The sequence below is a fragment of the Castor canadensis genome, chromosome 8 (assembly GCF_047511655.1).
Source record: "Castor canadensis chromosome 8, mCasCan1.hap1v2, whole genome shotgun sequence".
In the NCBI taxonomy this organism is placed as follows: Eukaryota; Metazoa; Chordata; class Mammalia; order Rodentia; family Castoridae; genus Castor; species Castor canadensis.
In genome coordinates, this window is record NC_133393.1 from 149,004,636 (window position 1) to 149,017,787 (window position 13,152).

Below are 13,152 nucleotides of genomic sequence, written 5' to 3' on the forward strand. Positions count from 1 at the left end.
ACTTCCTCAGGGTCATATTTAGAAACCCCTTGCTCACCTGAAAATCATGTGAGTATTCACTCATATTTTTTTCTAGCAATTCCTTAATACATATATACATCTACGTGTTCATACTTCTAAATTTAACATTCCATGCTTATTTAAATACTACAGAAATATATAAAATAGAAAAGGTGATTCCCATATAACCTTGCTCCCAGAGATAAAATTGCTGAGTTTGATAAATATTTTTCCAGATTTTTTCCTGTTCATAGGTTCATACATATACAGAAACGAGTCAGTGGTGGGTACATTCTGAGAAATGCACAGGTGATTTCATCATTGTATGAACATCAAACTAAGATGCCGTGCAGTCTTTAGGCAATATAGTCTCATGGGATCACTGCCATATGCACTCTTTTACTTATTTATTTATTCATTTATTTTGGGCAGTACTGGGTTTTGAACTCAGGGCCTCTCACTTGCTAGGTAGGCACTCTACTGCTTGAGCTACCCCCCCCAAGTCCCTCCCCCTTTTTCTCTTTTTAGTTATTTACCAGCTAGTGTCTTCTGTTTTTGCTTGGGGCAAGCCTTGGACCAGACCCTCCTACCTATGCCTCCTGCGTAGCTTGAATACAGAAGTGCACCACTATGCCCAGCTTGTTGGTTGAGATGGTGTCTCACTAACTTTTTGCCTAGTCTGGCTTCAAATCTCAACCCTCCCTATCTCTGCCTCTTGAGTAGCTGGGATTACAGGTGTATGCCATCACCCCCAGCCCCATATAATCCATCATTGATAAAATAATTTGTTATGCAGTTCATGACTGTATATACATGTACATATAGAGAGAGCATAGAGTTGGATAAGTTGCTGTTTTTCACTAAAAATACCTCATTGTGCCCTAGTAAGTATGTAGAACTCTACTGCATTTTTTTGTTAACTGTTGCATTACAAGGCAGTGTACAGACATATCACCACTCACTAATTACTCCTCCATGGACAGAACATTGTCCTGATGTCAGAAGTGAATAGAAATCTAATGTCTATTTAAAGCAGGGGTTGATACTCACTTTTAAGAGTGCCTCTTCATAGTGGGACCTGGGTAGTTGGAACAAAAGAAAGGCATAGTGTCTGGCTATCCGGTCGAACAGTTTATTCTGGATCTCCTTGTTTGGCTGCCAGGAAAAGAGACAGAGAATGAATTACTAGAGTGGCTGTGGCAACAGAAAGAGGGCTGGGGTTTCTTTTGTCATTTGTTTGTTTTTCGAGATAGGTCTCTCTATGCAGCCCCAGGCTGGCCTTGGACTCCTGATCCTCCTTCTTCCTGGGATTTACAGTCTTGAACCATCACACCCATCTTAGCACTGGGGTTCTTGCTCTTGTTTTCAGGAATCTTATTCACAAGTGATTTAACCTACATAGGAAATGCTCCACTCATTTGTTGTATCACTGTATGAAGCATGTGCCTACGAGGCAGAGTTTTGTTAAAGGAAGCCAAACTCTGGGCCAAGAGGTTCTGAGTTCTACACGCAGCCCTGCCTTGGATCAGCCATGTAACATGTACCAGCTCCTAAAGCTTGGGGGAGCTGCAAGTCATTGGGTAATGTCTGAAGCCAGAAGAGTCCTGGGGGGTGGTCCATGGATCAGAAAGGCTTGCGGCTCATTTTAAAAAGGTTGGAATTTGTTCCATAGAAAAATAACATAAGCAAGGGAGAGAAACAATAAGATTTGCATTTACCTGGTACCTGTTATGAAATATCCACCAAAAGCTATCCAGCCATATGGCTCTCGGAAAAGGAGAAGAAAGAAACTTCTCTAATTCTTTATCTGAACAGAAAGACTTGAAAAAAAGACCAAACAACAACAAAAAATTACATTATTATTGTGGTTGCTATTACTATCACTGTTATCATTATCATTATTATTTTGGTTCTTTGAGACACTGTGTTGCCCAAGCTGGCCTCAAACTCACAATCCTTGAGTGCATCACCACACCTGACCTTTTTTTTTTTTTTTAATTCACCTGGAGCCACAGCCAGACTCTTATTTATCTTTACTTGAAACCTGACTTTCTCCTGTGTCCAGTGGCTAGTTTTTTTTATTAAGTGAATTATCTTCCCATCAGTCATCTGTGGAATTTGGATATTTCAGAGTCATCAAAAAAGCCCCCTAACCTTTCAGAGAGTATCTATGATTTGCATAGTCCAAGCCAAATATTTTTACCTCTCTCATTTAACCTGACAATAATCTTATGAGTACATATTATTGTCACAGACTAGGAGACCAAGATCTCACAGATCAGGAAACCGAGGACAGAAGAGGTATAAGCACTTGCCTAAGTTATACAGGCACTCTGCAAGTGGTAGAGCCAGGACTGGAGCCCATAACTCTAGCCGGCTGTTCCACGCCAGCGACCTCCATTTCTCACCGCCTGCCTTCAGTCAACAGTGACAATATCAACCAATGTGGATATTATACAAATGGAAAAGATCCCTGCTGAGTTGGTAATAAGCATATGTAATTCTAAAAGTAAATTAATCATCCAAGAGCTTGGAGCAGCCAAAAACCTAGCTTTCAAGCTACTGTAACAGTTATTGAAAGCTCCTGTGTGTCAGTGGCAGGATACACACCTTCCTTTCTCATCTCACTCAGATGGGACCGAATCAGTTGGACACAGCCAGGCAGCAGGAAGGGGCCGGAAAGAGGAGGGGAGAGAAGGGGAGAGAATGGAGAGATGGGAGGAGAGAAACAGAGAGCTGGCTGGATTGGGGGAGGGACTTGAAGCAATGACTCAGTCTGAGATGCTGGGTCCCAGGAATAGAGGGGTACTAGGTAAGAGCTGAGGGGACAATGACCAGAGTTGCTTTGGGGACACAGAAATTATGCAATCAGAAGGAAGAAGAGCTGGGAGTCACTGGCTCAAGCCTGTAATCCTAGCTACTCAGGAGGCAGAGATCAGGAGGATCATGGTTCAAAGCCAGCCCAAGCAAATAGTTCCATGAGACCCTATCTCAAAAAATCCTTCACAAAAACAGGGCTGGTAGAATGGCTCAAGGTGAAGGCCCTGAGTTTAAGCCCCAGTCCTGCAAAAAAAAAAAAAAAAAAAAAAAAAAAGAGGAAGAGATGTGACTGTATAGCTGCTGAGATCATTTTTTGAGGGTCTTTCCTTCTTGAGACCTCCTCTCGAGTCACTCCCCACCTCCCATGTTGTCTCATGTATGCACACAGGATCTTCTGGGCCTTGGCATTGTCACTTCCCAAGGAACCAGGGTGCTCTGGGCACAGTTCTTAAGGCTATGCTCACTCACCCCAAGGGGCAGGAAGAAAACATTCTAAGTAATGCCTGTTGTTAGTCACTTTTATGTTGCTATGCAAAAATACCTGGGTAAAGCAACTTAAAGGGAGGAAAGGTTTATTTTTACCCACAGTTTCAGGGCTTTCAGTCCATGGTCCCTTGGCCCTCGTAACTGTAGGCCTGAGGTAAGGCTGAACAGCGTGTGGTAGAAGAGGCTGCTCACCTCATGGCAGCCAGGAAGCAGAGAGAGATGAGGAAGGGGCCCAGGACAAGACATAGTCTCCAAGAACATGCCCTCAGTGACATACTTCCTTCAACTAGGCCCTGCCTCCAATGGTTTCCACTGCCTCCCAATAATGCCATCAAATTTTACATCTATCATTGGCTTTAATCCATTGATGAAGGCAGGGCCCTGGTGGTTCAATCACTTCCTGAAATTCCACCTCTGAACACCACTGGAGACCAAGCCTTTAACACACAAGCCTTTTTGTGGCATACTTCATAGCCAAACCACAAGTCTGATAGAAAAGGAAAAGAAAAGAAGTAAGCTGGGCCTGGGCACCAGTGCCTCACACCTGTAATCCTAGCTACTTAGGAGGCAGAGAGCAGGAGGATTGCGGTTTGAAGCCAGCCTGGGCAAATAGTTCGCAAGACTCTATCTCAAAAATACCCATCACAAAAAAGGGCTGGTGGAGTGGCAAAAAAATAAAAAAAAGAAGAAAAAGCAAGCTTACTGGAGCACAGTGGAGTGGCCGACAAGGTAACATGTACGTTTGTACGTTATCTCCAGACACGTATCTATGAAGGTGAGTGCTCAAAAGTTTTTGCTAATAGGAAACGTGATCAACACCCTAAAGACAACTGCTCTGGGAGAAAACAATTAGATTTTGGAGTGAACTTGGGCCAGGGTTCCCAGCTCAGGTCAATCCCTTCGGGCATATGGCCACAGGTGAGTTCCTCAGTTGCTCCCAGGGTGTGAAAGGAGGACAGAGGGGTCAACCCCATGGTGTTGCACAGTCAGGGCAGAGCTGGCCCTAGGGAGTGAACTGTCCACTCTCTTTCCTTACCTTCCCACTATAGGGGTTTTTCTCAGCCCGGACCACGTTGCCCACCATGTTACAGAAGTCCATCCCATTGGGAAGCTTGTTGGGCCTCTTTTCATTGAATTGGGGGGGCTGGTGCAGCTCTGCCAGAAGATTTTTATCTGCTGTTTTCTGAAGCAGAAAAGCGGGATATGAAAATGGGGTCCATCATTTTGACAGTTGATTTTATTTCTGAATTATCATACATTAGAAATATGAGGGAATTCATTGTGATAATTCCATACATGTATAATTTTGACAGTTTAAAAATGGTAGAATACCTGCCCCTTTTTATTATGAAGATAGTACAATAGCCTTTTAGACATGCAGGAAATGAGGGGGCCTTCAGCATCCTAGAACCCCTTAACAGACACCTGTGTACGTTAGCTCTGTTTTTCTTTAAAGGCTTTGCACAAACGTGTCCAAACACACGTGTGTTATTTCAATCAATATACTCACACAGCTCACACTTTTATGTCCTTTATCTTAACTTTTTTTTTAGGTTTTTCATTGAGCTACACTGTCTTCAAAGTTATCATTTAAAATCCTGTAATTTAACTACTCACTGATTCCTTCCAATGAATATTAGTGTCATTAATAACTTGGAATATGGAGTCTCCTTTCCCTTTGAGTCATTTATTCAGCATGAATTTCTCAAAATGATAATGTCAGATCAAAGGATGACTATTCCTAGGACAGGACTGTTGTTTCTTCACCAGTAAGTCTGGAATAGTTAGGGACAGGATAAAAAAAACTCAGGGATAGGGCACAACATCCTCACAGCCTACAAATATTCTTTCCTCCTTGTACCCATGGCTCATCCTGCTGGCGGTTCCTCTCATCCTTGTTTGTCTGGCTGTAATGTTCCTACCATGCCTCATTAGTATCCTTCAAAAATTTTTACAGGAACATATTACTGCCATTTCTCAGGCTACCTCAGAGGAGCAGTTCAAGGTCATCACACTTCTACAAACTCTCCAGGCTCAACAACCCCCCACATCGCCCCTAGACAGCAGGAAGTAGCCAGAAGACAGGCAGCACCCCCATGTCACTTATGTATATGTAGATATATATATATATATATATGTATGTGTATGTGTATATATAAACACACACATATGTATATGTATGTACATGTATGTGTGTGTGTATATCAAAGAGCCTGGAATACTGGAATGTCAAGAAACACTGAAACAATGCAAATGCTAGAATGTTGAGAAAGCAACATGCATACAGCCCAACCCCAATGACCTTCCCACTGATGTCCAGCACATCCCCCATCCTCCTTCCCAACCATCTTACCTAATGCCCATCCCCTCCAACCTCCCTCTTCCTGCCACAGGATGTTTAAAATCCTGTAAAAGCCTGTAAGAAAGGTCTGCTCTTGCCCCTCTCAGAGTTTTACTCTGATGGCCGAGGGTCCCTCTCAAGTCTCCTCTCCCTAATAAAGACCTGCTGCTTATGAAGGTCACAGATTCTTTCACATATGTATCTCTTTTCAGCTTCTTCACTTTCCTTTCAATTTTTATGGTACTTAATATATGCCATTAAATTGACTTTAACAAAACTAAAACATAATCACTACTAAAAATGTAAAAATACAGAAAAGTAGAATGAGAGAAGTAATTCTACCCAAAGGCATTTATGGAGCCATTTTAAGGACTGAGTTATTTTCTAACTGGGCCATGGTGATTGACAATGGAAGAGCAGCTTGGTGATTCACTGTACTGACCTGGAGTCAGATGTCAGCTCAGCTATTTGCAGGTGGGGCCACCTTAGGCAGGATAGTTACATCTGCTCCGCTTACATAGAGTGTAAGACAGTTTCAATGCAGCCTTAACTATTAAACTTCATACTATTTTGGAATTTGCTAAGCTAAAAGGTGTAAAGCAAGGGGGGGTATATATGTTGGCAATAATGGCGCCAATGGTACCCTTAAGCTTCTGTTTCCCAGGGTCACAGTCCTGCCTCAAGTCTAGCTTGAATTCTCCTTCTGCCCCAACCTCCAATCAGCATAAACCATAAGATCCTAACCAATCAGATCATGCCAAGTCTCACTGAGGGGTATTTAAGCACCTGCCCTTCTCTCTCTCTCTCGGCTCTCCCCCTCTCTCACCTGGCAATAAAGAATCTCTTGGCCAGGTCACTCCTCTCCATGTGGTCACTTTGGGGCCTACATTTGGTGCCATGACTCGGAGAGGATTTCCCCACTAATCCTGGTGGGACCCCAATTCCAACTCACTCCACGACAACCCTGAGGACGTGACTGGCCAGGACTCATTCTCCCAATTGCCCTCGCTTGCATCCAACACTGGACATCCTTTTGGTGAGTCCACATACCCTTCTTGGGCTCCCTTTGCGGTCTCTCCCCTTGGTGTCTCTGGGGTTTAAACATTCCCCCTTTTCAGCTATCTCTGGGACTCAGATGGTAGAGGGGGGTTCCCTTCCCTCCATTCAGCTTGGGTCTGTTTTTGTCGTCGGTCTCAGAGACCACCCATCTGCAAAGCCCGGCACCGGGTGACCCACAGCCTCTGGGCCTTGAGGGCCCTACATGCCACTTGAATGCAGTGATGACTGCTTCTTGTGTGCCTTGTACCATTCTCAGGATATTCGAGCAGCATGGGGATGCCCTGCAATTCCATATATTCTTCCAACCAGCTCTCACTATGGGGGCCACCTCCTCTTTGCCGTCTGACTCCCCACTGAGATGCCTTCTCAATAATTTGGGCACCTCGGGTTTGACCCCAGATATAAAACCAAAAATTTGATCCGCTTTTGCACTCAAAGCTGGCCCACTTATCCTTTGGACAACCAAAGTCACTGGCCACTTTTCGGGTCTTTAGATCCCAACCTTTTACAGGACATATAACTACCGTGAGCAATCAGAATGATGAGGAGAGATTCCATTATGTTCAAGCTTTTTCATACCTCCACCTAAATCCAGCCCTCTGTACCACTTGCAAGCAAAAACATGTGCTTCTTGCCCTCAAACCCTCCCTCTGTACTTTCTGTCCCCTGCGCAGATTCTATCAGCCTGTAAACCAGTTTCTAACTCAGCCAATTCCTCTCCAAACCTCCTCCTTCCCCATGTAAAAAGACTTCTTGCACTGCTTACCATACCTATCTCCTCCTATCTTCCTGAAAAACTTTTCCTGTCATGGAGTTAAGCAAGCCATTCCTTGCCAATTCTGGCCTCAAGGCGGTTCCAGCTCTGGGAGAGCTCATGCTCCCTTCCTGTGGGCTGAGACCAAGCCCCGGATTTATTCGGGTATGCCTCATGCTACATTGGTGGAGTCCTGTTTGATTATGGCATCTGATGACTGCTTCTCTTCCCCCCCCCATCTAATGTCCCTTTTCCTGAGACAGTGACTGGAGAGTGGAGGTTTCGTTTTGCTGAAAGCCTGCCAGTACCAATCAATGGGAGCAACCTAGAGGCACAGGTGATGTCTAATCCCTCAGGCGTGTGTCATGCCTCCGGGCTCTGCCTTCCTCTCCCTTACCTAAGATGTCAGCTCACCTTTTCTGCCTCCTCCATGGTCTCACCGCATGTCCTTTGTCTCTGTCTGCCTTCTCCTCCCTGGGCTTACTGGGACCCTGCCTCCCATGAAAAACTTGTAGCATGGTACCTTATGACTTAAGTTATTCCAACTAGTTTGCCAGGCCTGTCAGTCTAAAGTAACTTTAAATCAGCTGCTTTACAAAAGCACTTACAAAAAACTGCAGCTGCCACACTCATGCTGTGGCACATGAGGGAAAGCAAACAGGCACAGCTGTGCACAGGATGCTGGCTTCTGGACACAGCAAAAACGCATGCCATAGCTAAGAGAATCCATAGAGAGGACTCAGCACATCCTGGGCCGCCAGCCACACGTGGCAATGGCTGCAGCCCACCACCACTTCCCCTAGAATAAACCCACACAGAGTACACAGGAAGCGGGGAGGGGCGACAGGCCGCAGGATGAGGCCTAGACAGTCAGGGTCATTTGTCCCAGGTGTGTGTGGAGGGAGTGGCACCTTGCACAAGTCCTGCTCCTAGCCCCAACTCACACCTCAGGGCATCAGACCCTTTGTAAGTCAATTGTTAGCTCAAGGTTATAGATCCAGAAATAACAAAATAGACATTACTGTGGTCTCTAAACTTCTCATTTAGAATTTTCTATACTTTTGGCCTCAACATAAATTTTTCCCTCCAAATATTAACACTAGTTGTCCCATATGGTACTGTTATTGGCTGGGATGCCCTCTAAATGCCCTTCTCTAACTTTACAAATGATTTATTTCTTTGCTAAAAAGGTAGCCTTTATTAAAGAGGCTGCCTGCTGTTAGCTAAAAGACAGGATCCTAACATTTTGTTCTTTCTAGATGGGACCTGCATCTTCCAGTCTTTGGCTGGTAGATGTTGGAAGCTTTGTTCTGAGGTCGGCCTCAGTATGCCTTGGGTGACCAAGAGAAGTGGCCTTCACAGGGTTCCTTAAATTACAATACCATACTCCAATTAGACCTTTTCTATAAAAGGAAAAAAAGTAAACTGAGGTCCCCTATACAAATTTCTCTCATTAGAAAAGCAATGGGTTCTGGCCCAGGCCACTCAGGTTGGAAATGATTATATGGCTCAAGCAGTAGAGTGCCACTTTACAAGCAGAAAGTCCTCAGTTCAAGCCAAGTACAGCCAAAGTAAGAAATAATAATAATAATATTTGGGGCTGAGGAAGTAGCTCAATGGGAGAATGTCTGCCCAGCATGTGCAAAGCCCCTGGGTTCAATTCCCCAGCATTACTAAAAAAAATTAAAAAATGGTAAGGAAGATAAGTGGCATTAATGTCACTTCTGCCATCTCATAGTAGAAAAACGTAGTTTAACCTAGACCAGATCCCTCATTCTTCAAGTTGAGGAAACTGAGGCCCAGAACAGTTCAGAGACTTGCTCTCCAGAGTGTCAGGTGTCAATGTAAAATAACAACTTTACAGCAACAACCAAAAAAAAAAAAAAAAAAAAAGAAAATCCTCTTACCTTTCTACAGCATCTTAAGGACACTATCAGAAAGCACACCACAGTGGACTCAGAGTCACAGGTGAGAGAGGTTCTCCTCAAAGATAAATTTCTAACAGTCAGCCCCAGATATTCATAAAAAACTCAGACTGTGGCTGAAGGGAAAAGTCATTGAGCCAAGTAATACAGCAAGCCATGTCTGTATTTATGGCTATGTCTGTATGTCCAGGAACTTACTAACGGGAGAGAAAAAGATAAGAGACACCATGGCCTCATTGCTGCTCTCAGAGAGGGCCCCACCCAACTGGGGCCTGTATCCTGAACTTGCTACCGTGGTGGACAGGAGGGGCACTTCTGCAGAGAATGCTTAAGGGGGGACAGCCTGGGAGACAGCCCTGCCCCCAACCGGGACCCTGCCCTCTGCAAGGGTAACCACTGGAGGTCTAAGTGCCCCCATCAGCAGATGGAAGATGAGGTGCCACCTTCTATGGATTGATTTGTCCAAGCCTCCTGTCCACACTCCACTTCTTGGCATCAATGTTGAGGAGCCATAATGGCAGAAAAACAAAAGGTCATTTTCCTCCTAGACAGTGGAGCCTGTCTCTCTGTTTTATCTTTTTCCCCGGTCCAATGACAAAAGTTATCATTCAGGGCAAATCTGGCCAGCCCCTAGAGCACTAGTTTACCTGGCGTCTGGCCTGCTCTTGGAGAGACCTCCTCTTCTGTCACTCTTTCCTCATAGTACCTAAAAGTCCAGTGTCCCTGCTGAGATGGGATTTACTATCTCAATTAAAAGCTCAAATTCTCCTCCCCCCAGGCAGCTCTCTCTGCTGCCCCTCCTTCAGGAACAAATAGACTCCACAGTGTGGACTGATGAGATAGTGTAGGGTGAGCCAGGACAGCCCTCCCTATTCAAATAAAACTCAAAAATCCCTCACAATTCCACACCCAAAACAATATCCCCTCAAGCCTGAGGGACATGAGGCCTTATGCCTATCATAAATTCCTTAAAACAATAAGGGCTACTAATTAGTTGCTCCAGCCCCTATAATAAATTTAAAATTCTTATAAAAGTTAATTTTAAAATACAAGTTACAAAGTAAACAACTGGAAAGGATATAGATAGGTAATAAATATATTTTTTGAGAAGTTAAAGGAGAAAGGAATGGTTTTTTGGATGAGAAGGGATTTTGTAAACAAGGGTTTGTCCTAAAGATTGTTTCAAATAGGAAGGATGAGGACAAACCATCAAAGGGATTAGTATGTTGTATGAAGGTCTGAGTAAGTTTGAAAAGTGTATAATAAAAGCTTTGGTGTGTGATAAAGTTAAAGTTGAATATAATCTAAGAGTTGCCCAAAAGATTTTTAGGGTCATGTCAAACTAAAATAAAATTCTCTATGTCTATGAAATAATAAGGTTATCTTAATATTGTTCTGCTGTAACAGCTACAAAAAAAATTACAGAGAAAGACTTTATCAAAGAAATTATTTGTGTTTTCTGCTGATCTTGTCAAGCTTTAAGTACCACTAAATCAGAGTTCATTTACCTATTTGCTTATGTGTCTTAAATGACCACCTTGTAACAGTGTTATGTTATACTTTATCTAAATATGGTACAAACATTTAAAAAGTTAAAAGTGTCAATTTATATAAAATAGTGAGCTAAAGCTCTCTTTTATCCAAGAGGGTTACATTTAAATCCTGACAGCCCCTGCCTCCCACAGGTCACCTACCTAGGTGTGGCCTTAAAGGGACACTCATTCCCTGAGTCATAAATGCATCAATCCAATCTTCCGTTTCCCAACCCCCATACCATAAGACAGCTTACAGCTTTCCTGGCAGTTATAGGATTTTGCAGAATTTAGATCCCTAGGTATGTAGTCCCTGAACAGACACCTTTTTATGCTCCTCCTAATATTCCTATTTGGATCTTAGATAACGTATGGCCACCCATTTCTCTTAGAAAACTTGCCTCCAACAGACTCTGCTCCTCTGGCTGACTACCTGTCTTCTCAGGGAACTTCTCAGAGAGCATGCAAACCAGATCCTGCCCCACCCTATAACAATTTCTGTTAAAACAGGGCATCTTGTTCTCCAAAAAGGATCTTCTACCCTCTCTATTGGGACTTCGATGGACCAGCTCTCATCTGGTCATTCTCATGACACCCACTGCTGTCAAGCTCAATGGGTCCCCCAATGGCCGCACTGCTCAAGAAACAATTAGAAAAATGGAGAAGGGAGTTGGAGGACTCTTGAAATTGTCTAGGGAACAACATTTCACAGTGGTTCTCCTGGCCAATGCCCATCCTGATGCCTATGTTCTTGCTCTCCTATTCTTAAGGTTCCTCCCTTGTATCACACTACATGTCTCTATTGCTAATCAAAACTTTAACCAGTTGTACCTCCAGGGATACCAACGTCTCTAACGCGAGGATAGTTGGCTGACACCCACCATGCGGAGGCGGAGGATTGGCTCGAGACTCTTTATGACCTGTGGCTGCAAGGGACCTTCATCAACTTCAGGGAAGAGGAAATCTTCATTTTCGGAGCCTGGGTGTACGCCATCATGAGGGTCAGCACCCCAACACTGTTTGCCAACTGACCCTCCCTTCCCCTACACCGCCCCTTGCCAGCTCGAAGAAGCCAGAGCGAACACAACGCCCCCCTTCCTTAACAAACAAAAAAGGGAGGAATGTTGGCAATAACGGTGCCGATAGGTTTTTGTTCTTACTGCACCCTTAAGCTTCTGTTTCCCAGGGTTACGGTCCTGCCTCAAGTCTAGCCTGAATCCTCCTTCTGCCCCAACCTCCAATCAGCATGAACCATAAGATCCTAACGAGTCTCACTAAGGGGTATTTAAGCCCCTGCCCTTCTCTCTCTCTCTCTCTCTCTCTCTCTCTCTCTCTCTCTCTCTCTCGGCTCTCTCCCTTTCCCACCCAGCAATAAAGAATCTCTTGGCCAGATCACTCCTCTCCGTGTGGTCACTTTGGGGCCTACAATATATATTTTTTTGCTTTGTATTGCTGCCACTGAGCTACACCCCAGCACCGGGGGAAAGTCTTAACTGCAGTGACTGTGGGGTGGTACCAGATGGCTGCTGGAGGGGCAGCAGAGGGGCCTGGCCTGGTCAGAGAACTAATCAGGAAGCCAAGCCCTTCCAACAAGCTGCACAATCCTGGCCACATCTGTCAGCTAGCTCACATCCTGAACCTTGGGTGTTTGAACTGTGCTGTGCTGCAGGGTCTCTGAGTGAGACCCAAGGGCACTGTTCTAAGGGGAAACACCTCAGTTCTAAAAACACCCCCTTTCTGAGGATGGGCCGAGCTCTGCCCTTTTGAGGGTGTTGTGAGAAATTTTGGAATTACCAAAAACAATTATAAGATCTTTGAAAAAGGGAACTGTGCTTTTCTATCAGAATCACCATCCAGGCACTAAGTTTCCCAACCCGGGAATAAAACTATTTCAGGCCCAGTAGAAACCAGTGAGAAACAGGCACAGCACTCATCACCTTACCCTTTTCATCAGGGCAGACTTGGAATTCCGGACTTCGGAGCCTTTGCAGGAAAAGGGCTCTTTTCTTGGTTTCTTGACTACTGAAGAATGGAGGAAGAGAATCAGAAAAGAGGAACCATAGGCCGTGGCTGCTGCTAGTGATAATTATAACTGGGACTCGTGGTTGGACCTGAGCTGCCAGATGACACGCATGCTGCTGGCCTCACTAGATCCCAACTGTGTCACTGACTCACGAGGGTCCCCTCCCTGTCTGCTTAGAGCGAGAACCGCACGCCTTTATGTACGTGGTTGTG

At 44.5% G+C, this 13,152-nt stretch overlaps 1 protein-coding gene across 1 annotated transcript in view; it reads right to left on the reverse strand.

Annotated features, from left to right (window-relative positions):
* Window positions 1-13,152, reverse strand: part of Fam227a (family with sequence similarity 227 member A) — a 58,086-nt gene that overhangs the window by 33,483 nt on the left and 11,451 nt on the right. Inside the window, exons 5-8 of the mRNA XM_074084887.1 lie at window positions 12,860-12,936; window positions 4,343-4,489; window positions 1,719-1,820; window positions 1,051-1,155 (exon numbers count right to left, since the gene is read on the reverse strand). Of these exons, the coding sequence (XP_073940988.1) occupies window positions 1,051-1,155; window positions 1,719-1,820; window positions 4,343-4,489; window positions 12,860-12,936 (431 nt within the window). The remainder of the gene's footprint in view (window positions 1-1,050; window positions 1,156-1,718; window positions 1,821-4,342; window positions 4,490-12,859; window positions 12,937-13,152) is intronic.